General features: G+C 47.8%; 1 protein-coding gene across 2 annotated transcripts in view; it reads left to right on the forward strand.

The window, feature by feature from the left end:
- LOC124184788 (transcription factor collier) overlaps positions 1-26,676 on the forward strand; it is a 66,766-nt gene that overhangs the window by 17,801 nt on the left and 22,289 nt on the right. For both annotated transcript variants that reach the window (XM_046574886.1, XM_046574887.1), the window contains exons 5-6: positions 4,700-4,773; positions 5,368-5,436. In XM_046574886.1, coding sequence (XP_046430842.1) covers positions 4,700-4,773; positions 5,368-5,436 — 143 coding nt within the window. The remainder of the gene's footprint in view (positions 1-4,699; positions 4,774-5,367; positions 5,437-26,676) is intronic.

Raw genomic sequence — 26,676 nt, forward strand, 5'->3', positions numbered from 1 at the left:
CGAGTAGTTGAACTGTCGTAACTTTATGCAGCAAGAATTCCCGTCCCAGCAATACTTGCAAAAATAGATTTCAATTGAATGACGTACGAATTTCCGCATCATATTTTTTGATCAAAAATTTATTTCGCATTCTGTCATTTTTATTTTTATATTCAAAAAACATTTTTTTTTTTAATTATTCGATAATTAAAAGTGCTCTGTAGAGAATTCTGATGCATTTATGTAGTTGATTCCAAGCTTAAGAGCCACAATTCCTTGAAATTATTGAAACCTTTTTTTCCGTTTAGGTTTTGCGTTCGTCTTGAATAGTAGATATATTTTTTTTCTTGGAATCCTCCTTGAGGCAACTGATTTGGTCTATTCATTAATAATTATAATTATAAAAATTCCCGGCAGTGAAGTATTTTAATTGTTTTAACAATTGACATGTCTCATTTTCTACCCACGTATAGAATATCTATAGCTCTGCATTTCTCGCAGCATTCGGATATGGGGATGAAGTACTTAATTATAGAAACAAACGGCTTCACGCAAGGACACACGTATAAGCTTTTATCTCCCCGGCGAAAAATTTACAGCCTTTATCGCGCAAAGTATCGCAGCGTAAAGTAACAACAATAATTACGTATACCCGCACCTATAATACACGAGTTTAATCGGTGATTTTCATTTTTGTCACGCATTGAAAAATCCCTGTCGCATCTCTGCTCTGCGGTTAAATACAACAATAATAACAACAGTAATAATAACATCTACACGAGCTCGAAGTTATTTATGCGGTAATAAACTTTTCATAATCGTAAAAAAATCGCCGCGGTTGATTAATACTTTTATACATTGTTCAACTTGGGTGCAAATTTTTATTAATTATTTTTATTTTCTCTGAAAATGTGTTAAAAATTTCAAATATCAATTCTCACTCACACGAGTGTTTGACGGAACTATTTCGCAAGCTTCAGAAGCTCGAACGAAGAGCTCTCAGCGTCTCGAAGGCCCGATGAAGCAAATTCGCAACTTCCTTCGCGTGGGACGACACAAGTTAGTCAGACCCGACGTAGGCTCATCAGATCACGTATGTGTCGTTTCAGGCCCGGGGCGTCGCGCCCCATATGCAAGGCTAATGCTAAAATATGAGTATTTAACTATAGATTAAGGAAATAATAAGCTCGAGATAGGTTAATCCTTGGATAGATAAGAAAAGAGCGACCCCAAACCGGCGCCACACGGTGAAGGGGGAGGGAAGATTGTAGTCGATGTTAGCTCGACGCGTGTTCTACAGGGACAGGGAGTGTGCAGGGGCTGGTCCACCGATAGGAGCGATTCCCAGGGGATAGCCGAATCGATTCGCGATAGAAATCATTACGCCGCATTTGAATGCCTATCTCCGCATTTATCTGAGGCTCTTTTATTCCTCCGCTTCATTGTGCGCGCGTTTGTCTGTGTCTGTGTGTTTGAGAGTGTGTAAATCTACAGATCCACGCTTGTCGAGTCTACCCTCTTCTCACCGTCTGTATTGGCATTGCGTCGTCTGTTGGCCTTTCTTCTTAATTTTATCGAGATAGAAGTTTGCCTCGAAATTTCACAACCCCTCCAGATACTCCGCGGATTCGATTTTCGAAGGTTTTACCGGCTGCTTGAATTATTTTACTTCAATCAACCCCGCGTTTCGGCTTCGACGTTCACTGTAGACCCTTTAACTGAGAAATGCTGTCGGAAATTGACTCTGTTATGTACGGCGACAGCCGGTCGTTGAATTTATTGAACATGTAGTATATTGTTCGGATAATTTTTTTTTTTGTGTAATAATCAACATATCATCCGTTGTTGCGTTATTTTTATCAATTTATATTTGCTTTCAGTTTCATTTTTGGAGAAGGAAGGTTCCTTAAACAAAATTCGCCCTGAATAAAAGTGCAATTTTTTTTATCTACATTTGTCATAACTCATTAGCTTCGAGTCAGCACACATTTCTTTCTCACTTTCCAACAACATGTTTCGTCAATCGCAAATTTTTTACCAGCAACTTATTGATTATCAGTATCTCCCGAGTCAATTTGGAAAAAATTTTTGATTGCCTAGAGTGAGAATTAAAATAGTAAAAATTGATATACTCAGTGAGAAGAGAGTTCAGTCCGACGGAACTTTTCAAACCTTCTCAATTTCTTATTTTTTTTTTTTTTTTTTGACGGAATACTTTTTTCCTCGTAGAAAAAATTTTGCGAGGAGCACAGCATCCAGCAGCGATTGGTAAGATACTAGACGAAAACCGTAATCGGATCTATCGCTATTAGTCCTTCGTTGGTAATTCCCGTGGGAATTATACGGGGGGGGGGACGAAGTGTAAGAAATCCTTTTGGGACTTGCCGGAAGTGGAAGTCAGCCCCACGGGGACGTTGCTGACTGGTCGCACCCTCAGATCGAGGACGTCGTGTAGTCAACGTCGCGGGTTCTTCCGCGCGGGTGGATCTGTCTCGGTATCGCAAACACCAGACATCGTCTGGGCTAGGATGGCACCTGGGGACCACCTCCGCTTCATTTCCGGGTCCCCGGGGCCCAGTCGAACATCGCGTGCCTCTGGACCCGGCGGAAGATCGAAGGGTTGAAGCACCTATGAGGTTATCGGTCGTTTTTTAAGGTGTCGAAAGGCGGGCGCGTGTTAACAAACAGAAACCGCACGCGTTTCCGCTGTTTTTTCAGACCTTCGGAAGGTTAATCACCGGTTAAACACACGGAATACAATGAACCCTGAACCACGAGAGGTCGAAAGAACTCGGTGACACCGAATCGACACGCGACCGATGTTTGCACAGCGAGTATTATACACCGTACATCGAGTGTGTCAGCAGTACCGTAGTTATTTATTCTTTAAACTCGCCTGCAGTGACGAACTAGTTCCCGATGTTACACACGGGATCCGCCTTGTCGTCGGGGAAATTAGTTTTGTTTAAACTTTGTTCCTGTCCGCACCTAGACACCGGGCGTTTTTATTAATCTGTTTTTTTTTTTTGTTTTTCAACTTTTTTGATAATTTCACGAATCTATCTCCCCATCGAATCACCCCGAATCGTGGATAGGCGGTAATTGAACACGGTACGTAATAGATCGTGAGCTTTTATTTATTTCGCCAAGAGTCCGCCTGAAGCGTGGAATGCAAGGGGCATAACAGCTTACGTACGCATCGTGGTTGCTAGTTTTAATTATTCAAAGAACAGATAGGCTCGCATGACTTCTTCCTATTAGTGTATAGGTACGTCTAATTCTCGTCGCAGGTAGGTATACCTGTAAGTATCTCTCCACACGAGAGCCTCGCCTCGGCTCGCCTCGTCTCTCCGTCCTTTCCTCCCGAGAGGATCCCTGATTTAACCTGCGCGGAGAACGAGGAGGAGGGATGCCGACCCCCCGCCTGTACGTTTGAGTTGCAATTTCGTTATATCAGCGGCATAAATATTTGACACTGGTTTTCGCAAAATCCCGGGGCAAAGTTAAATCCCCGGTTTTCGCGGTGTGTGTTTGATATCGTTATCACCACCCCGGCGTAGCTCGCCCCAGCCATTCCCACAGCCGCGCCATTCGCGCACAAACTCCCTTGGATATTGTATTTCAAACTATTTACATTTTATCACAGCGGAAACATCTATACGGAAATTTTCGTTATTATACAGTTTCCCTAAACGCCGCGTTGCGGGGTGGAATGAATTTAAGGGGACATTTTCAACCATTCGATTCTCTCTTCCGGCGCGTCAAAACAATTTTTCGAGATGGAAATAAAAAAAAAGGGGGGGAAAAAAGCTCTTGGGTCACAGTTCCGCGGTAAGCACTATCTTGTAAACGTCAAAAGCTCGGGTGTTGTACCCCCCCTCGGAACGTCATTATTCCAGGGGAGGCTAATCCGGTGCCGAAGCCCTCTATACATAAATACATGAATATACGGGACAGCAAAGTATGTTGTCATTAAATAAAAATCAATCAGAAGATCGTGGAGTAGGCTTAACGGATTTGCGTGTAACGCCCCCGGCTTAGCCGAGTGCGGGTCCTGGCTCCAGTGGGGGTCCTGCGTCGCTCTCCAGGCACTCGCGTCCTTCCGGGAAGCAGTAATTGCCGAAAGAACAGTTTGGCACCCCCGAAACATCGAGAAGGCATTCTCCGATATTCCCATCTCTCACTCTCTTTCTCCGACTAACGATGGAAAAAAAAAGACCAGAAAATTGGATGAAGATTTTATTAGCACTACCGTATGCCTTATTAACAATTACCACTTCTTTCATAAGGATAATATTTATTCTTTCGACAATAATTTGCTCCGTGTGGGATTTCATAACTAATTGTATTCTTCGTCTGAAGAAAATTCGTTTTGAATATAAATGTTAATTTTGCTAGAAACTATTAACTGAGCAAGTATTATTTGGCATTTTTATGAATTTGTTCAAATGTGAAGTTACAGTCGTTGATAAAAAAAAATACTTTCTCTCGCTCTCTCTATTTTTCTCTCCACTGTAATCTGCTTTAATTTCTGGTCTTTATTTTGTTTTGTGATACTACATATTTCAAGTTATTTTTTTTCCGTCTGCTTACTTGTTTCTGTTTTTTCCTTTTGATAAATTGTAACAATCGTATTAATTTTCTTATCACTCTCTCCCTTTCTCTCTCTCTCTCGTAAAAGCAGATCTCGTAAGACGATCTTGTATATTTTTTGTTTCAGGCCATCATGTACGAGGGGCAGGACAAGAACCCGGAGATGTGCAGGGTGCTGCTGACCCACGAAGTGATGTGCAGGTGAGTCGAAGCCGCGAATTACGCGCTCCGCTTTTCGGAGATACGCTGTTGCGTTACGCGTCACTCCCCAACGCCATTCGAAATAATTCCACACCCTCCTGAGGGGGTGGCGCGTCGTACCGTCGGCCAGCTAGCCAACCAGTCAGCCAGCCGAGCCACCCTTGCAGCAGTAAACCATAAACGTAACGAGCCGTGCGCTGCGCGGGGGTGGCTGAGTCACTGGCCCGTGGGACTTGATGTCGGCGGGTAGAGAGCGCGGGGGATACCCTTCCGAATCCCACGGGAACTCGCTATTTTTTTCGATCTAGTTCCCCGCACATGCCGCACGCAGGGACCAGAGTTCCTCCGCATCGCTAATGAAGTGCCGATGCAGCGCTTCTCGGCATCTCAATACGCGTTTAACTTCTCAAGATCCAGATTCGGGGAAGCAGGTTCTCAGAGATCATTTCTCGATCATTCGAAGTGTACGCTTCGCAGCCTTGAACTAGTCGCGAATAATCGCGTGGATGGGACGAGTGACGTTCAAACGCAACGGTGTAAACCTGACGAGATAATCATTCGTCGCTAACGAGTTTTATCCTTCTTTGATTACAGTCGGTGCTGCGACAAGAAGAGCTGCGGAAACCGAAACGAAACACCGAGCGATCCGGTGATAATCGATCGGTGAGCAACAACTATTTTCACTTACATTATTTAAGATATTCCACCTTTCCCGGATTCCGGAGATGGTTCGAAAAAAGTGACTCCTCTGTAGCCGATTACGCGGCACTTGACGGACCGGCGATACGTTAACAACCGGTATCCAACACCAGGTTTCATCCGTTCGTCGAAAACGTGTTTCCCGTTGTGTTTGCACCGAGGCAAAAGCAGGGCTGTGTAGGTACGGGTATCTTTGAATAGCCGGGCCATGGAGCGGCCGAGATAGGGTGGTTGTAGCTGGGGGTGGTAACAGGGAAGGAGAACCTTTTCCCGGGGGAGAATAGCCGAGATAGTCTTGAGGAGGACATCTTGAGGCCAGCGGTGCTCATCGCGGCCGTCCGGCGTCCCGATGCAGCGGGGCGATCGGGACCGATCGTATTCCGGCTCTCCGTCCACTCAATTAGTCAGCCTTGAGAACGTAAGAGGTGGACAGTCGAGGGGCGGTAAGCGATACACGAATTAATCTCGAAAATGCCCCCGCGGCGGCGGCGGCAGCAGCAGCGGGAAGGACGACGTACGTAACAGCAGCGGCGTGTGCAGGGGTGGTCGCGTGTCCTTACGCCACAACCCCCGGGTTCGCTAGTGCCCTTCATTTAGTAGACACACTCAACATTGATTGCTATTGCCGGCGGTGCAATATAGTTGCGACAAGCTGTTGTGTTTTGCCTTGGTACCTACCGTTGTTCATGCGGACGGTTCGCGATCGTCGTCTCGAGTGGGAAATTCCACCCCCCCCCTGATTTTTCTTTTTATCGTCTGTTTTTTTGCTGTATGTTTTTTTTTTTTTTCTTTTTTGTTTTTTTATTACATCCCTCACAAAGCCCCGCGATGGATATCAATGCCTGCTCGTTGATTGAGACGGCCACGGTCGATTGTGACGTGTTCATCCAGGCGTGCATCGCACCGCACCGCAATTTCGTTCCTGCTTTTCGAGGTCTCGTTAAGTGCCCGGTAAACAACCAACCCTAGAACCGACCATACGAAACTCTCCGTACCTACGTTCGACGCCATTTCAACACTCTTTTGTTCCTGTACGTTGCGCGATTAATGAACCCCGTCGTCCTTGCAGTCTCGCTGACATCCCTTCTGATATACAGGTTTCTGTGTAACCGACTTTGCCGTCGGAATTGGTCCTAGCGTTGGTCCCGATCTTCCAGTCGTACCTACCTCACCGTCGTCGATACGATCGCCCTTAAACTTTCTAGATCGTCATCGCACCTGGGAACAATCCGCGAGAATAGCCGCATACGCCGGTTCATTAATTTTATGCATTCGATTTTCACATGGAGCTGAAAACGGCAACAAACCTGCCGGCACAACGCGACGATTCGATGGAACGATATTCCCTAGCAGGAGGAAATTCCGCGAGCGCTGTAACAATCAATCGTTATCGTAATTGATTACGATTGGTCGAGGGCTGCAGAGGGCTCGCAGGGTGACGTCACAATGACGTACGGATTGTCAATCAGTCCCCGCTTGTGCTGCAGTTAATGAATGCAAATCACATCCGACACTGTGTTCGACGTCCGATTTCCGTCGGAATCCGCGAGCCGATCCATCCCGTCACGTGTATTGGCACCAGTAGGTTATACACCTACAATCGGCCGCGTGTGGTTTCGTGATGCGTCCGTGAACTACGGAGAGCGAGAGAAAGAGAGAGCGAGAGTGAGAGTGATGGGAGGAGAAGGAGAAGGAGAAGGATTATAAGGGGGTGAGGGGGGAATGGGGGGGGGGAAGGGGGGGAGGACGACCAGAGTCATGCGATGCCTATTTACTTAGGTTGATTGAAGCAGTTTTGGACGGACGCCTGTGTGCATTCATTACCACATATACACACATACGCCTGGATAAGATTCATCTTATCGATCTGTGTCATCTGTTAGGCACGATGCCACACTACACTGCAAACCTGTCATTAGTCGGCCGATGTACCCCGCAAGCCTGGCTTATCTCGAAACACGCGGGTAATTTTAATGATTTTTACGGGTCGCGCGATACGAGGAGGGTGTTCCCCCCCCTCCCGCCATCTACCCTGAGTTGAGTAATAACTCCTTGCTCGTCATTACCGGACGTTATATCGACGCATCGCTTCGCTCTTTTTCACATTCCGTTTGTTTTCTTTTTCATTCTGTTTTTTTTTTTTAACGCGTGTCGTGCGTGCTTGCCAACATCTGATATTACCCAGCTCTTGACAAGGGATAGACACGCGAACCTAATACGTCGGATAATACTGATACAGACTACTATAACCCGTGCTTCTAATTGACCGTTTCGATTTGCGAGAAATATATAATGTAACAACGTAGAAAATAGTATTATAACTTGCGATTGCCTCGTTACATTTTGGAATCCTTTTTTTTTTTTTTTCTACATATATACTAGAAAATAATATCTTCTGTACACAAAGTACACTGATTTATAAAGGCGTTACGGCATTTTCAGGAAAAGTTTTAAAAAAGAAAGAAAAACTTGGACGAATTTCTCGAAAAACTGAGCATCGCGTAGGCGCGGCATATTCTCTCCGGCAAACCGCAAGCTTCCGACCACCGACAGGCCTTCTTTGTCGCCTAAGCCTGGCGTCCCCGGCGTCTGTCTATTAGGGAAATCAAAACACACTCAGCTGGTGCGATGGGTTTGGGCGTCGCGAGTAGCATATGGGGCCCCGGGGGTCCGGAGAGAATGTATAGATATACCGCGGGGAGTGATGCATTCGAACCAACCCCAAGTCTGTCGCGCTGCAGCATCCCTACGGCCAAAGGAGCCGAAAATAAAAAGGTCCGAAGTGTGCGGGGGCCGGCTCGTCGAGCGCGCAGGCTCGCCGGAGCGAAAAATCGTCGGATAAATAACCACATCGCCCGATATTTGTCCGGGTAATTATTTTTGCTTCTCCCAATCTCGAAATTGGGTCAATATATGATGAAACCACACGCAGGGCCGAAGGGCCGACGGTTTTCCCTCCTGGGATACTTTCAATCGACGCTCGGCGTTCATTTGTTGACTCGTTCGTTTTTCGTTTTCATTTTTTTCAAATTCTCCTTGTTTTTTTAGCTTCCAGTCACCGCGTTGCGCGCCGTGAATATCGTTGATTTGTTGCGAATCCGGGAAAGGGGGAGAATCGAAGGAGGAATCGGGGTCAAGGCGCGGATTCACGAATGAGGAAGGATAAATCGAAAGCAATTATGGTGTAGCGGAGAGAGATGGGGCGGTGGATATAACCGAGGGATAGAGGGACTGAGAGAAATTCGGGATCTCTTGCAGGATAACCGAGAAAATGAATACCTAAGGTTGAATGTCGAATGAATAAAATAAAGTGAAGCCCGACGTATAGTATACCCTTGCGGAGTAGAGGGATATATGCCCCGGACAGATCGATGGCGATTTTTCACTCACTTAGTTTGGCGCGCATCAATATGCATTAAGCTGATCGGCCCTCTATTGAGTTTCTGCTACGAGGAAAGGATCTGCCTCGAAGGTGAGGATGGGGTGAATGGCGGGAGGAAGCGAAGAGGAACAAGGACAGCCGAAGAGGCGGGACATTAATAACGAGAAAGAGAGGAGAACACACGAGAATATAAGAAGCGAGGATCGGTGTACAAAGGAAAATAATAAACCACAGTCGCGGAGCGAGGAGAAAAGCGGCGAAACAGAAACGCGTAGCAGCCGGAGAACCGGAGAACCGGAGGACCAGACGAGTCAAGATATTCCGAGGAAACGTATATAGCATAGGCTGGGGTAAAACCACCCCCATATCAGGGTAATTCTCGACGCGAAATAACCGTAACAAGATCGGTCCAGACGCCGTGGTACCAAGAGAGAGTAAGAGATGGAGAGAGAGAGGGGGGGGGGGGGAGGGGGAGGCTGGGCGTTAAGATTTCAAGACGGGTTACGAGGCTTTCGGGGGTGTTTCTTGAAAAGCTGCCAGAACCTGCCGCTATCATCTATGACCTAGAGAACTCGTCGGCCGTCTAGTAGTGGAATTACACCTTGAACGGTCGCCGTAATTTGCACTCGTCCGATTTGGCGGTGCAGCGCAGACTCACCGTAGAAATGGTTCGTTCGCCTCATTCTTGTCGCGGGAGTTTTGACAAACTTTTTGCGGTAATGTGTGCCAAACGGTTTCGAGGCCCCCGCACTTTCTGCGGTTCTTCACCGCTCTCCGTAGCTGATACATAATGGATCGATGATTCGGCATAAGTTTTCCATTAGCAAGCGAAATAGATCGAAACCAGGTTATATATATGTATATATCGATAATATCGAATACACATTCCTGACGTAGGCTCCACGCGCTTGTAGCCCCCCTCTTTTGTGGCAGGGATCGCAAATTTTTTTTCCGTCTTTCCCTAATTGGCTGAATTTACGATGTCCGCGAGGCCATTTTTGGCCGTTTAATGCCTGGCCCCATTTGCTGAATTCTTAAGAAACTGCAAGCTGACCGAGTTGCCGATCAACAGCCCCTAAAAACCGGCCGCTTTACGATCCTTCGCGTGGTAAATGACTCGCCGATCCGAATTATCGGTCGATTATTTGTCCGTTACATGATCCCATTACACTCGGCTTCTTGTAGTGCAATGTTCATACGGAACAACGAGACGCCTATCTCGAATGGAAAACCGATCGCAATTGCGGCGAGGCAAGGGCCGACGATGAACGGAGCCGAACGGATAAGAAAGACACCGATTTTCAGAAGGCGCTGCCAGAGTCTTAAATTTACAGTATCTCGTTAACCTTGGCAGGCGGGCGCTTAGCGAATCGCGGAATTCGCTCAAGCGAGTGGTTATACCCTTATATCAAATCACTTTACTCGGGGGGCGGACACGCCGACGCCGACGGCGCGGGTATAAGTCGGGACGTGGGCGCGAACCGAGTGTTTCCGCCCGATTACCGGCTCAAATCGTTTGGAAAGCCAAAGGAGAATTGCGTGATTCGACTCTTCGAGAAAACGAAACTGCACCGGGGTTTGATGGAGCCAGTGGTTCACCGGAATGGCCTATGCGAGGGGAGCGGGGGTCGCGAACGAGGGTGAAGAGCTGATGAGGAACGGAGACGGAACTACGGAACAGATGTCAGACGTCACGGGTCGTCGCCGACCAGAAGGAAGGGCGTCCTTTTAAACGACAACGATCAAATTTTTACTGGCGCCTCGGACTTGATCTTTTAATTCTATTATCCAGACCAGGTACTAGTTGAACAAGGGTAGCTGAAACCATCGATTTAAAAGTCTTGGAGTATCGTTATTGCGAAGAGGACCAAGTGCCGAGACCAGTATCAGAGACTTGGACTGTCCTGTCGATCGGCACGGTGGTCTGATCATCTATACGTCTGAAATCAAACTCATCCGTTATCGGACTTAAGTCAAAGGAGAGTACAAGACCATCTTCCATACTGCAAAATTACAATTACCCTTGGAGTTTTCAGGCTGTTTTTGAAGTGACGAGTGCGAATCGGACACGTGACACGACAGATTACGATGCAACTGTCACTAGTGAAGAAAAAAAAAATGTCTTTCAGAAGCGAGGATGAGCCGTGACAATGGAACGACGAGGATATTTAGCGAGCTTGGCGGGAGATGATAATAATTGAGTCAGCCGCACGCGACTCTTGGAGTGCCTCCCACCCCAGGGAGGCTCTCAGCACCCCTCGGTGCCGCTGGTAACCACCTGTTTTGAGTGGCAGCGTCCATAAAGGCGCACCGGGGCCTTTGAATCGAACCCACAGTGATTGTGAAGACTGCGCAACCCTTGCGATAGCCGGTAACATACGGATGGCGGGGACCATGCTCGCCCTGGATTTGTTTACACTTGTTCTTTATCGACTGTACGGGAGAACGGAACGGAGCGGTAGGAACGCGGGCTGCTCGTCGGTCGTCGGAAGCGTGGGATAATTGTTACGTATCGGACAGCGGAGATTTATGGTCCGTCGACGGGACCTCATTCCTCGATGACGAACAACACGCGTTACCCGAGACCACGTCTTAAGATCGACAGGTGTGCAACCCTCCCAGGAACGCGGGGTCGTGAAAAACCGCGACGAGCAATCACGGGGATTTCTCAAAAGCTGATTTCCACTCAGCGGGAATATACCTACACGTCCAGTTTCTCTCTCTCTTTCTCCCTCTCCCTCTCTCTCGCTCTCTCTCTCTTTACGGTTGTGTACAACAGGCGCACACGCACGCGACGGGCTGCAAAAGTCAGGCGAGATAGAGCAGTGGATCATCATTAACCGGATGGCGCAAAACCGGCGACGTCTGATTGACAGGAGTGCGCAAAGACTTCCCGTTTTTCCTAAGCCCGGTTTAAGTTCCCGGTATAAACCACGGCAGGAACCTCGGCAATTTCTCGGCGAGCCGTCGAACGGTCCGCTCCACGAGGCGGTGGCAGCACGTAGAGGTGATGAACGACCGGCGAGGCGCCAAGCTATGCGAGGAGACAGCCGAGCCGAAGGGGGCGAGCGAACGTTCGCAACCGATTTGCCGATTTCGTTCGTAAGGGCCGCTTTCGGCATTGGAGTATCGTAATTGGTTCACCAATTACGGCACGTTCCCTCGACTTTTTACGCATCGATATCGGACCGCGGCGGAAAATCACCCGGTTTCTCCGAATCGGCAACTCGCGAATAGAATCGCTGATTCGGGACACAAATTAGTCGGTAAAACCGGGGGACCCGAGCCGTTAGTTTTGGTCGGTGAACCCCGGCGGAGGCTGACGGATACGAATCGCCGGGACGATTGAGGATCCCGTTCTTCCTCCAGGTGACCGGAAGCCGGATCGATACCTCGATATTTACACCGATTGATTGGAAAACGCGTTGCGGTGCGGAGTGACGGGACAAGGAAGAGCTCTTAGTCCTGGCTTGTACTCCCCTGAGGATACACACCCTCGCGCATATCCTGTCCGAAGTATCTCTATAAATTTGCATGTAGAATGTAACGGAGGCGTGGGGAGCCGGGAGGTTCTCACGAGACGGATAGCTCGCCTTTCATAGTCCTCCGTGCGTCCTCCGAGAGTCCTGCCGCGCGTTGCAGGCGACCTGGTCCCCTCAAAATCGATACGTTTCTTACCGCGGTCCGTTGCATCTGTCGCTCGTTCGTTAGCTCCTCGTCGAGCAATCCGTCGAGCCGCAACCGATCGTCCGCGGCGGCCCGAGGAAGGAGGAAGGATCGGCGCGGCCCTTTCGAACTTGGCAGCCACCCTCCCTTCTTCCCTCTTTCCGGAGGAACGACTCAATCGGAGTAAGAGCCGGGGAGGAGTTTGTCCGATTGTAACGACGGCGTCTCGCAACAACGCCGATCGAGTGCCGGCAAGGAGTGCGGGGACGCCCAGCGATGGGTCGAGATGGAAAGGACAAAGGAGCTGTGTAGACAGTTTCGCAAACAAAGCCTCATGAATACATTTGCTCCGGACGCTCGTTCGCTCGCCTCGGACGACGGTGTGCAGCTTCTCTCCTTCCAAGACCTTCCAAGACACCCCGGACCTCGCGGAGAAAGTTCCTAGCCGAGGGAGCGAGAGGAAGCTCAGGGAGAGCGGTTTACCCTCGGACGGGGAGCGAGAGAGGAGGCGAATAAGAGAGGAATCATGCGGGACTCGAAGGGGTCCAGCGTTCGCTCGGCGTTCTCTCGTTCGGCTGGCCTCCAGAGCCGAGCCAAGAGGGGTGGACAAGCAAGGCCGCTGACCGGTTGCCATGGCGACCATATGGATTGATCCGGGCAAATATCATCCCCGAAGACGCCCGAAAGAATCACCGGATTTTAGAGAATGGCCAGAATCCCGGCAAGAAATACACGCGTTCCTCTCGGCCACCTCGAACCTCTTCCGCGGATATGCGGAACCGAAACGTTGCGAGTCGATTCGACACTCGGACGACCCGGCATCGTCGAAGGATCGTTAATTCCAGCGATGCACCATCGAAGCAGCAAACGTCACTCGAACAGGAGCACCTTCCATCTGGAAACCTCGACCTGCAGAGCTAAGTATGGACAGCTTGGATACCTGTACGCATATAACACCTCTCACGACGAAAAGGAGTAAGAATAATAAGAATAAGAATGATAAAAAAGAAATCCGCGGGAAACACCGGGAGTACATTACACCATCGTTGAAAACGACACATCCATCACGCACCTCGCCGGGTACCGGATAGTCGGTAAAAGGCGTTGGTAGCCTTACGGAGTGAGCAATAGGAACGTGTCGTGCCCTATACAGGCCATCGCCGAGTGCCCGATAATCAGTTTCCGCGGACAGAAACGGTGTAGTAAATAATGTAATCTTGTAGAACGCTGGGTGTACACCGGATCCGGAGTTAATAGGTAGCAGGCCCGAGTCGGGGAGGACTCGACGGTATCAGTCAGTCCTCGATGAGTGATTCAGTGCGCGTCGTTGCTCGAACTCGCTCGTCTTGCCGCGTAGATTATGGAACAGTGCAGGGTCGTCGGTTCTAGTCCGGCTCGCCTCGCCTCGCCTTGGTCTGGGCCCAAGCGGTTCTCACCGCGTCATCTTCGACGGTTGGGAAATTTCGTGAGAGCCGGGGGCCGGTGTCTATCGGCGAGGGACGGACCACCCACGGCGATGACGCTCCTTATAAGCACCAGGACTGTTCGCATTATGGAACGATTCCTCCGTCGGTCGTCGTCAGCGCGGTTCGACTGTCTCCCGAACGGGGCCGAGGACTCCACTTCTTACCGCGAGAATTATAAATTAAGCTATTAAATGTGTGTATTTAAGTTTTTTTCAACCGGGCATATGTCTCTTATAGGCATTAAGAAGGAACGTCCGCTGAATTCTGATCGGCCGTTCGTCCGATCGACGGCGGTGCATTGGATCAGGGGACCAACTTCGATCCACCGACTACTCGAGTCACCCGCGACTTATCTGGTTATCTGGTTAGTCGGCTCGATCCCCCCGATCGTACGTCTCGAACATCTCGGCCGTTCCGTTCGACAGGCTACACGCGGGAATCTGCCGAGGGAAGTTCCGGTTAAGTCAAACACCGATGCAAAGTCGGCCGGAGTTTAGGACTTCGAAAGTCTCAATGAGCCGTGTAATGCTATTAGAGGGAATCTTATTACGACCGTACCGGGCTCACCGTAAATTCCCACTCCAATACCATCGTCCGCAACAAGTATCCTCCTAATTACCTTTCGCAGTCGGTTAATACGCGCACTTCGTTATTGATCATTTCCTACGGGCAATTACGTCCCGCCGAAAATTCTTCCCTATGTTGCATTTTAGGCGAAGGAATGACGGCTCGAGTTACGTCGTCGTGAATTTTCGGTCGCAATGGTAACCCGTAAACGGTAAACAGGGAACGGAGAACAGTAAATATACACACATGTGTACGTAGCTATGCGTACGACGGTCATGCGCAAGGAGGAACAGGGTTCGGAATGAGGAAGTAGAGGGTTGATTCTATGATTAATACGGCAAACAACAAGCCGGCTAACCTAATCCGACGGCTCCTCCTCCCGGCCGTTGTACCCAGACTGCAAATATGTATAACCACCGTCGACATTGCGTATGTGCCTACATCGGGCAGATACTCGTGCCGACGAGCATGGAGACCATTGGTAGCCGGTGATCAGGATTCTCTTGAATTTCGTTCGACTCGTTCGTCGATAGCGGGTCTGAGCGACTTTAATCTAGTTTTATCTCGCACCCTGAGACAAGAGTAGGAAAATCAAGCCAGGGAGTCAATGACGCGGGGCATCATATGGCCGCAGTAAATGATATACGCATTTTTCGACGCCGCCATATGTCGCGGAGGGTGAAACGCGCCGGTCCATCCAAAGGCCCGTAGGCTGGCACTGTTGAACTTCTGAACTCGGGTGCATGGCACTCGGAAAGGCGTAGCACGTTTCGAAACTGCGTCGGAAACGCCGCGGATTGGATGGCGAGGAATAACCGCGGCGAAATAAAGGCGAAGAGTTATCCAGGCGCTTGTAATAAAAATCAGGGTTTCGGTGGGGCATCAACTTCGCCGGACTGCCTTCGCCGCGCCGAACCCGGTACGATTCGATTACTTATTTACAGGACGCGGCGAAGTTTGCGAGCGGCAAGTTACCGTCGACGGTGTGGGAAAAACGGGGAACCAATAAGCAGACAATTATTCGTCAATTAGTTCGATTGGGTTAGGATCTCGTTCGATCTCCCCAGCTGCTCGTGCTCCGCCGAACTAAATCTAATAAAGTGTCCATAGTATCGAGTGTCAAGGCGAACCACCCCCGAAGAACTGTACACGACTCAACCCCTCCGAAGGACGAAACTTGGGTTCTCGCGTTGCTCTAGAACTACCATTGTAATTTTTGATTGGCTAATCTAAACTAATCTAATCTAATCTGAAAACGGGGGCTTCGCCAATCCCCCCGAGCAACGACACTTCGTCATCCGTGCGGAGAGGTATGAGGAGAATAGAGAGAGAGAGAGAGAAAGGGAGATCAGGGAGAACGACGAAGGGCGCGAGTGACGGGGTGGCGAACCCGGCGGGGATCAACCGGAGCTACCACGCTTATCTTCAAAGGACTTTGACACTTTGGCTGACAGACGCTTTGCGGGTGTAGGAAAATTCAAAACGGTGTAAGGGTTATATCTCGAAGACGAAGTTGGCTGGTAGATTGAAACTATTTTCCGATTACACTTGTGCTTTCGATTTTCTCGCCGTTGCAGAAAAACAAATTGACACCGAAGCAAAAGCTTCTGCAAATGGAATTTGGCAAATCGTTATTTTTGACAGACCTGGTTTTGCATCGGCAACATTGCGTGTAATTTCGAGGTGGAAACCGAGGAGGATGATCCGTGCTCGCACGAAACTCCTCGCTAAATCATGGATGGCCGGCAATTTGCACTGCAGGGTGCACCCAAGTGCATCGGGGAATATCTCGACGAAGCTTCCGATTAACCTGACCTATTCATCCCTCGATTTCCTCGGTCCGGTGCAGCTACGGCAATGCAATATTCTCCCGTGCGGTGCTTTCGGCGTATGGATTGAATTATAAATTCAGAGACGCGGGAGTTTTATTGCTCCATCGTTCAATGAAATTACAACCTCACAATTTCTCATCCGCGATATACGGATCTGCAGTTCACGTTCGTTTCTCGGACTCTAATCTGATTCCAAATCTTCTCTCCAACTCTCTTTCTCTCTCTCTCTCTCTCTCTCTGTCTCTAAATTTTCTCCGACGGTAATTCTGCCCCGCAAAATACGAGGAGAACTAGGGGTGCCAGATGTGCTACCGAAGGCCGCATGCGCCTTCTCATTCGTTTGTCCGACTTGGTACGCACGAGTTTCCCGCGTGTCGGGGTGCGCGAACCTCGTGTAATTGATAGTGCCACAGTGTCGCTACAAATCCAATGAGCCGTAGGAAAATAATAAGTCTCGGATAGTCCCTGTTTTCGCCTCCGATGCCTCGACCCTGTCCTGCAGGCACACGGCTCTATTGGCTCCAGGGGTGGGCAAACCCCGTTGACTGCAGGGACACTTTAAGAATGGCCAAAATTTGATAGAAAAAGTTGCCCGAGCTCGGGAGTTTTAGCTTTCGGAATCAGGGGGAGCTGGGATTTCGAAATACTTTTATCCTGGTTTAATTTTTTGTACGATAATTTTTTAAATTTAGTGTCAAAGGTTACTCGAGACTAAAAAAATCCCGAAGATATCTGAATAAAATTTGAGAAAAAAACACAATCGCTAAACAATTTGCGACCGAAAGATCGGAGGGTGAAGTGTTCGCCACGTGTAGCCATTAATTCCTCATCTCAGGAGCTACTTGAGGATTGATTACTTAATTATGAAAAGCACCGTGCGGGCATTTCGTCACGTGAGCGCGGCATAGGCGCCCCTTCATTTCCGTATTTACGTGGCATGCGTGCTCGTAGGTTTCGAAGCGTACGGACTAACGACGCAGAGCTTTGTTTCATTATTATTGCCTCATTTTCCTCCCATCCTTTTTGAACACAATTCATTTTTCTTTCTATTTCACATTACAATTATACGGTTGAAAATTGATGAGCTTGCACGAAGAGTGGGCCTTGCCTCGTCTCGACGGTAACAGGTTAATTAAACGAGCACTGCGCCTGAAATCGAGCGATTAGAAAACAGAGAGTGAAAATAATGTGGAGAAAAAACAAAAACGAATTTAATAAACTTCTAGAGTAGCCAGTCGCTGGTCGCTCTGCGCGAGCTTTGATCATGATTAACTCTCACGCGACGCGTATACACTGTGCGCGTAATTATCCGGTAGTAAAAAAATCGTGTCTGCGATCGCCGCGGGGTACGGAACAGGAGCTTAATCAATTATCGTGAAATGATTAACGGCCTCTTTTTTTGCCTCTTTGTATTCCAATCCATCTGTTTTTGCGAAAAAATTTTGCCCAACCTTCGTTCTCGTCGCGGCTACCTCGTTTCGTAGCTCGAACTAACTCGTGACTAATTTGTACGTATACGGACAAATCGGGATATGACGAACGAAAAGTGGGATGAAAAAGCACGAGCAAAAAAAGAGAAAGAAAAACGAAACGCGCGCGTGTGCGCCGTGCGCTCGCTGATAGCGCACCACCACTAATCCTAATGTTGACGTGCGCGCAGACCGTCGACTGCGCTCCCTGCAATGTGTGAGGGGGGGCGTATGCGCGCTAGGGTGTCAAGTTACAACCCGGTGACACTACAATCGTCCTGGTCTACCCGGCTTGAGAGATCTCGTTCCTGTATATCCGATAGCTTAGCCAAGTGGTCAGAGCCGGCCCTAGCGCCAGTGGCACCCTGGATATGCTCGAAAGTTTCTGAAAAGTACAACAAAGAAAAAAAAAAGTGTTTAACATCGTCGGCTATGAATGATGAAAAAAAACCTGTAATGCTTGGTCCGAGACATTTATAATTGTATTTTTGGTTCGTTTATCTTCAACAACCGCAGTTTTTTTAATTGGATAGTCTTGCCATCGTTTTAAAAATATCGTAAGATTTAGAAAATCATAAGTGTGACGTGATCAGGAATTTAGACGTCGAAGAGTTACAGGCACCCCCCGGTTTTGGGGCCCTTCGTAATCGGTGTAAAAAGAAGTCCACCCCTGCTATATAGCGTCCCCGAGTTAGCTAGCCACCCCGGAATATATATCGACGTAAAATGAACACTGGAGGAGCATTCATTCTGCGACCCCCAGTTTCCCCGGCACGGATACCGCCGCACACTTCACCCTCAAATTGGCAATTTTATCAATAATACGAATCTAGTAATTTGATAGAGATATAATGCAAATTCGGTTAATTGTTCCGTCCGACGTACCGCGAGGCCTCCCCTTGCCAACGCCATCGTCGACTCACCCTTCTGATGCCATTTTACTGAACTGGTCTCAAATGTCTTTCAGCTGGCTTGAATTTCCATCTATACAGTATACACCCTGACCCATCACGGGCCTAAGAGCAATCTGACAAAAGGATCGGAACGCCGTTAAAGGAAACGGCTTCGGTTCAATTTGACAAATGGGGAAAACACTGATTCAGGCGTGCTGTTACAATGCTCTTATTTTGTAAAAAACTTGACGGCACAGTTGTGTCGATGAAACAGAGTGTCGTTATAGAAGATAATATAGTGACACGTAAATCAAAAAAATTACAATTTTTTAATGACCCATGTCGTGATAAGTTTCCGGATTTACAAATACAATAAATTTACTACACAACGTAGTAAATTGAAATTACTTTTTTTTGTGTTATTCTTATAAATTTTAGTAAAACCAAAAATTTTTATTGTAAATTTAAAAGAAATACATAGTAATTTACGTTTCTACACGGAATTTCTAATTTTGTAATCTGATGTCGTAAATTCATAACTCTTTTATGCAATAATTGTTTAGTAAATATATAATAAAATTTTATCAGTGTAGGTTCGATTTCAATTCTTCAAGATTCTCATCTCGATCAAAGTTTCCTCGTTTACGTTAGAAATCACTTTTCCATTTCCGACTCTCTTTTAGTACCGCTCCAGCTGATGTCCCGAGCTTCTGTTCTTTCGGTATAACCGGCATTCTTTCCGGGGTCGGTTAAAGAGGCACGATTTATCAAAGGCGAGTCTAATGTATTCGAAACGGTACAACAAATGCCGTGTAAATGGTAATACTCATTGCTGCCCGGCCCACGTGGCTTGCACTGGAACAGCCAGGGCACAGATGGCCGCCCCAGGCACTTACTGGTTACCAGTTACCCCACACTGCCCCAAGGCAAAAGGGATCTGTACGGTTAGGCTTGCCCACTAACCATATTTATTTACGAGCCAGTTCAATTTGGCAACTTGGAATAGCCGCCGTGAGGTTATCGCGCCGTTATACGTCACGCGACATCGGGGCTCTTCCTGAAATATACTTGCAGCAGGTGGGAAAGAGCGAGTTCGAGAAGTGCCAAAGGCACCGATCTCCGGAAATTCTCGCTCCAAAATCGATCGTGAATAAACGAGAATCGCTCTCCTTGTACGGATATTTGAACCGCTCGTGCATTCACAGATTTGTGCATAGTCACACGGTCACAAATCATTCTCGGATATCACGGTGTGCTGTTTAGTATCCCATGCGCCAGACCTGAGCAGTGCCGCGTACCTCAACAGATAACTTGCGTGATTTATTTCCATTCTTGAAACAGTGATTTCTGAACGTCGATGACTTGTCGCGAGAACTCGACCGTTAATTGACCAAAAATCCTGGATTATTCGTGAATTCAGAAGCTCAGCGTTTTCGTATCGCCGATCGGTACACGTGTCGAGATAAAACATCGGGCGTCTGGGATAAAGACGAATAACGAAACGAGCGAAGCGAGCAACGGTTCGTCGGTACGGCGACGAGCGAGTGATTCGGCGTGAGATATTGCTCCTTATATTTTTATTTTGACAGAGTGTTGTTTCTTGTAATTTTATTTATTTCCTCGCCGGTCGTCGCAGACGCCCCCGATCTCGCCAGATGCCAAGAGCGTCTCCTCGCGCCGATCGTGTCGATGCTGATGGGCGCGCATGCATGCATGCGTCCATCCGAAGCCTCCCACTGCGATAACGGGCTATTTAGCCACGGTCGAATACCTCATAACTAACTCAATCCTGCAGGCTTCCTAATTAAATATCTATCGTTTAATTAGGAATGATTTACCGCCTGGTCGGACGGCTCTGGGCGGCAGGCGAGCCAGCCAGCCAACCAAGCAGCCAGTGCACCATTCGCTCGGCAATCAATGCAGGAATTATCCTCATTAGGTCGATCCCGAGGAGTACGTCTGTCGAGGCTGGTATATTCTCTCGTCGTCGGGTCCGCCGACGTCTTCGACGGGCCGAGGAGTTGCTCAGCTATTAGATCGAGCTCGATGCTGCTGCTGCTGCTGTTGCCTGGAAGCTGGATCCAGGGAAAAAACTGGAAACGCGCGGCGCTCCCGAGGGCGACGGATGACGGGGGGCCCCGAGGGGCCCGACGAGCTAAAAACAAGTCCCCGAACCCCGCTAGTGACAACCAAGCGAGCCGGGCCTCACCTCGCTAACGTCGAGATCCAGGCCCGCACAGGAGGCGGCACGACGCCGTCGTCGCGACGCTGTTATAAGTTGGACTCTGATGCGAAGTCGAATCTTTCCATCCTCATTAATCCGACGCGATTGAAGGTCGACCCCGATATCCTCATAGCGGATTATAGAACTGGTTGTAAATCTTTTCCTCGACGCCGGACACGTTCCTGCGGCTATTCCTGGTCCGCGGATCGGTTCCGGCAGGTAACTCGCGGATCCCTTTACTCTTATGTATGCATTAGATGCGGGGATAGTTTGCCATCGTTTATACGCCAGGCCCGATCTTTGACGGATTTCTGTATTCTGATCTCCGCCGTTTCACGGCCGCTTTATTCGTCACGCTGAGGTTTCGCTTTTTATTATTTACCTCAAACATACGCAGTCATGAGGACGATAGTATATCCGTATATTTTCTTTTTTACGACGATTTATTCTCACATGTTTTTCATAATTGCCAGTTCGCTTTGATAGTTTGACGGAATAACATGTAATCCAAAACAGAACCGCATTTGCTAATTTGAGTGCATTACCTACGGTGAGAAATAGAAAAAGAAAAAAAAAACTGCAAATATGAGTATTACTATCTCGTGAAATAATTTCCATCGCGATTGAATTACTTAATAAAAACTTCCACTCCGGTTTCTTGCAACTAATGAATGCACGGTCTTAAACATTGTAAAGAAATGTATTTCAAATCCTTGAATATATACGTCAACCAGTAGAATAACTCAATTCTCCGAGAGTGAACGTTCATTATAAACAGTAAAGTGTGTAGAGTAGGCAATAAGTATTCGATAAATTGATATTTAATTAGCGGTTTCGTTGAAAATTCTGAGATGAAAGTGTCAAGGAAACATAAGACATTCAGTTTTGGTTATTTTGTAGTCCATAACATAAATTTCAATATGTGAACATGGTACAGTGAAAAAGCAGCAAATCTTCTAAACAAATGAATTGAACTTTACAGAAAAATTTTGAGCGGCGAAAACGAAAAAGTGCAGAATATGAATTGAAAAAATCAAGCTCCTATGTCACGTGACTCGGACGTCGCGCGTGTCTGGAACAAATAGCGAAAAAACGGAGACCGTGCATTTCCTGGAACGGTTCGTACGGAGTGATAAGAGGGAACTGTTTCACGATAATTCGTTGGGGCAGCGGTGAGGTTGCGGAGGTGGCGTCTGCGCGAGGCCGAAGGGGGCTGGAAGGCTGCGGAGCCGGTGTATAAATTGTTCACACGTTCACAAATTGGAAGCCGGTGTTCTCCCGTCGGTTGGAACCGTCGTAGGACGTCTCGACGCCGAGGCTGCGAGCCACGTGACTTCGGTTTCGGGCGTGTTCGCTTCGCCGGATACATAAAACACTTAACGACTAATTTCCTCGTGGGTGTGACTGTTTACCGCTTTCCTCCCTTTTTCCTCGACGGCGCGAAAAAGCTGTCAACGGGCGAAGGAGAGATACAGCCGAGAGACGGATGGACAGACAGCGTTGAGACTGGATGACAAATGCGCGTCTGGTCAACTACGGGTACCAAAATTTCCCGACCACAGTCACCGGGACTTTAGAGGGAACCGAAATCCTTCTCGGTGTCCTGCGTTTCGTCCCTGAAAGACATTTCCTATATTTATACGTTTTTACCAAAGCCCGGCTTCCTCGAGGCGACCGACCAACGCCTACGACCCGGTGTCGCCTTACAAATCGTTCAAATCATCCTGTAAAACGGTGTCTGGATTGACTCCAACATTTTCGAAAGCAACCGACACTCTTCGGAAGGAAGACCAGCTGCGGTTAGCCAGAGGAAGAACAAGCTTTTCCAATTTGCAATATGATGATTTCGTTCATCTCGTTACATCTGTATTGCAATTTTGTAAACAACGTTTTAACCGACTTGACAGTAAAACAGAACCAGCCATGATCTCAAAGATGTGAAAATTGATCAAGATCAAACTTGGGATCTCTTAGTTTCCATACTTGCAATCAGAAAAATATACAAATTTGTGCTTTTTTGCTGAAGCTCTATTGCTCCTATAGAGCATTGGGTCTATCGAGTAAAATATCGCGTGGCTCGAGGCTAGTCGGTGATTCGTTATATAACGGCATTAAAAGTTAACAAAAATCATAGCAAAAAAAAAAACAACAACGGAGTGAAAAAACGTTATGACTTGACCGAGGTTCTCAGCTCGGAGAGAAAAAATGACGAAATGACGAAAAATTTGATCTAAAGATTAAAAAAAAACCTGGAAAAGTAAAAAAGGTGCAAAATAATTGCAGAGGTACGGTTAGTAGGCTTACAGCTCGGACTTGGGATGTTTTTAAATTTATTGCAATCTTACGGTTCGATTTATCGGGGTGATCGATGTGAATGTTAATGCGCTACGGGGTTTTGTGTGGGCGAGTATAATAATGGCGCAGTGTAACCGGGTGGTTCTTGAGGATGACGTGAGCGAGGCGTAGAAAAAAGGGAGGGGGTTATGGGCGATAGGTACGGAGGCTAAACGGCATTTTGCCCCGAGTATTACATTTATTAAATATTATTTACGGCAGGTTTTACGACATCAATGATACGTATACCGAGTCTATCCAATATCAAATATAACGTCGTAACCCGGGCAGGATAACGGCACGGGGGAGGGACAAGGGAGAGGGTCCAAGAGGCAATAAATGTACGAGGAACGCCGTTGTCGATAGGCTCCTATCCCTGCGTGGGAGGGCCGACGATGTTTTTTGAACAATACAATATTCAGGAAAAGGAGAGCGAAAGCCCGAAAGCGCTGCGGCGATCTTGGAGGCAAAAAACCCACGCAAACACTTTCAGAATTCAACCGTTTCCTTTCTCGTTTCTCAAACGATTCTTTCAAATTTTCCAACTTTTAGTTTCACCGTTTCTTATATCCTAGCGTATCCCAAAAAAATTCTACCTTCCTTAACGACCATGCTACTCAACGATACGCTACGTGATAGAAATTGAGGCGTGTTAAAGATCTACAGAACTCAATTATGATCGTTCGTTCTCCGGAGAGAAGAATATAAAGTAATTTTATGACATGGTAGAATTCACGAGTATTAAATTTCTTTCTCGAGAATTTAACCAAAAACGTTGTACTTCCAACGACGAAAAACGCTGAGGAAAAAACTGCATTTCAATCCTTCTGTACTCGTGCAAATTTCAAGTTCACAAGTCAGGGTCGAGTTCGAGTGAGATTGGATCGAGTTTGCGGGTGCAGGTGACGATGAGTTGTGTCCGAGTGGGTAGACCAATCGAATATTGGTTGAAATCTCGAGTGAGTTATAGTGATAGCAAAGGGCCGGTTTGAGGCGAGGAGAGGAGAGGACGGAGAATGTAAGAGAGACGCCTGCCCATCGGACGTAAAACTCAGAATTCAATTCAAATCGAGTTAAAGTTGGCGTCTGCCCTCCTGGAGGCAGTAAAACGCCGACCTATAGCAGACAACCCTGAAACGGCTAAATAGAAAACGCAAACGACACCTGAGTTTACTGCCACTCACTCTCCGTGTCGTCGCTATACGCGTATCTCTCTCCTCCTTCTCCCTTCCTGCCACCGGGACGAAGTTCAACCCCTAAAGTTTACATTCGCAGCCACTAGAGTAGCTACTCTACCGGCGCTTGCGGGGGTGCCGAGGGGTTGCATAAGATCACCGAGGACTATAATCGATACGAAAAGTTCGCCAATCAGACACGCGGAGGAAGTCGGACCCCGTCATCCGAACACCCTCTGCGAAAAGGCTGATTCTTCGAGACCAAAGAAAAAAAAAGAGAAAAATAGAAGAATAACAAAGGACTTCCTCGTCGTCTGCAGCCCTGGACCATATTCGCGTTCGGCTCTTTTTCCAGATCGGCATAAACGACGACCACGCGAAAATGGGTCGCCGAAAAGTTTTCTTACTCGTCTTTTCTATATTGTTCACCGAATTGTTTCGCACACCAACAGGCCTATTTTACTTATTCACCTGATTGTTGAGAAATAATAAATACCGGTGTGAAGGGGGAGGAGAGTGAGAGAGAAAGAGAGAAAGAAATCACTGAATCCGTTGTATTATTCAAGTACGTCCCAAGGCTTTCCGAAGCTTAAAAACAATCACGGGTAGTCCGGTTCCGCTGCGAACCAAGTCGATATAAAAAAAAAAAACGACAACAACAACGACGACGGAAGAGAAAAAATATAAAAAATGAACAAAGAAAAAGAAGAAAGAATAAAGAAAGTTTTTTCAAACCTATACTATCTCGAGTTCCAAAAATAACGCACGAGCTACGGAAACCAGCGACGCACAACAGCGTTTTTATGTGCTCCAAGCTGAGAAAAATATGCTCTTAAAAATGCATGCGTCGATTTTGACGGTGAAAAAAAAAAAAAATCGTACCATTCAGAGGACTCCTGTGCATCATTAGAGACTCTCGATATTGAACCTGCGGACTCGAATTGCCAGATTTTTCACCGTCGTTACACTGTCTCGAAGTTATTTTCACGAACCTGATAATTTCATGGTGTAAAAAATAAGGGAAAAATCTCCGAACACATCCGTGGAAATGTGAAATCCAGTATCGAGAAGAACAATTGACGAGGAGCGTCAGAAACGGAGTACATATTCACTTGTGAGACGGCATCTCGGTAAGCGCGATGATATGCAGTTTGATGTACTCGCATGGAGAGGCGTATGTGACAGGGAGAGAAAGGAGAAGTAGTAACAGTTACAGCGAGGCTAAGGTGGCAGCCCTGCCACCTATAGTTACCGTTATATCAGATAGGTGTAAAGCTCTCCATACACGTACTATGGGCCATAATTTATACGAGGATGTACAGAGGCAGTCGTGTGCAGAGAGGAAACGCGAGAGGGAGAGGGAGAGGGAGAGGGGCATGTACCGTGCAGGCAGTAACATTTGCATGAATTTGTCGAGGTGATATCCTTGCGCAGGATCTCGCTTTAAGTTTAAGGCTAAGTGCCGCGGCGGCAGGCGCCCGGCATGCCACCTTTAAGAACAATTCAAGGGGTGGCTAAGAAGAGGAGGAGGAGGTCTTTTTTCAATTTGTTAATTCAGTGTAATCTTAAAGGCGGCTAATTTCAACCCCCTCGCCGTGTCTCCCCCGGTAAGTTTAGTCTCCGGTGCGGAGGCGGTTGATTTGCAAAATGGCTGAAATAAAGGGAGCTGCAGGGTTTTCTCTCTCTCTCTCACTCTGTGTGTGTGTGTGTGTGTAACACAGATCTGATTCCCGACTTATAAATTTCAATTTCTGAAAGAGGAGGAAAATTTTCTACCGTGTATAAATCCGGGCGATTTCTCGTCCGCCTTACACGCGCGGTGGCGGCGAAGGCGGCGAGGGTCGAGGACCACACCGCTATTCCTATATACGCGAAAGGTATACCGGGGTGATTTCCACGGCGAGGGTTGTCCAATACAAGGCTAGTGCACACATAGGGTGGAGGTTTCGTGGGTCGGAGTCGCTGCTCGTAGTCGGATGACGGGCGTCGAGCGTCGGGCGTCGGCCATGTTGTCTTGACATTCTCCCTCGGGGGTTGTCAAGGGTGGATATATTTAGCCCGCCGCCTCTGGGGAGCCCGCGAGCAGCCCCCCAACCCCTTGAACCACTCCCGACTTATGACGCTGTTGTCCAACTACTGCATCACCTTCCTGCACCAGTTTACAAATTGCTCTCGAGGAACCGCGAGTTGAGGGTC

The sequence above is a fragment of the Neodiprion fabricii genome, chromosome 6 (assembly GCF_021155785.1).
Source record: "Neodiprion fabricii isolate iyNeoFabr1 chromosome 6, iyNeoFabr1.1, whole genome shotgun sequence".
Classification (NCBI taxonomy): Eukaryota; Metazoa; Arthropoda; class Insecta; order Hymenoptera; family Diprionidae; genus Neodiprion; species Neodiprion fabricii.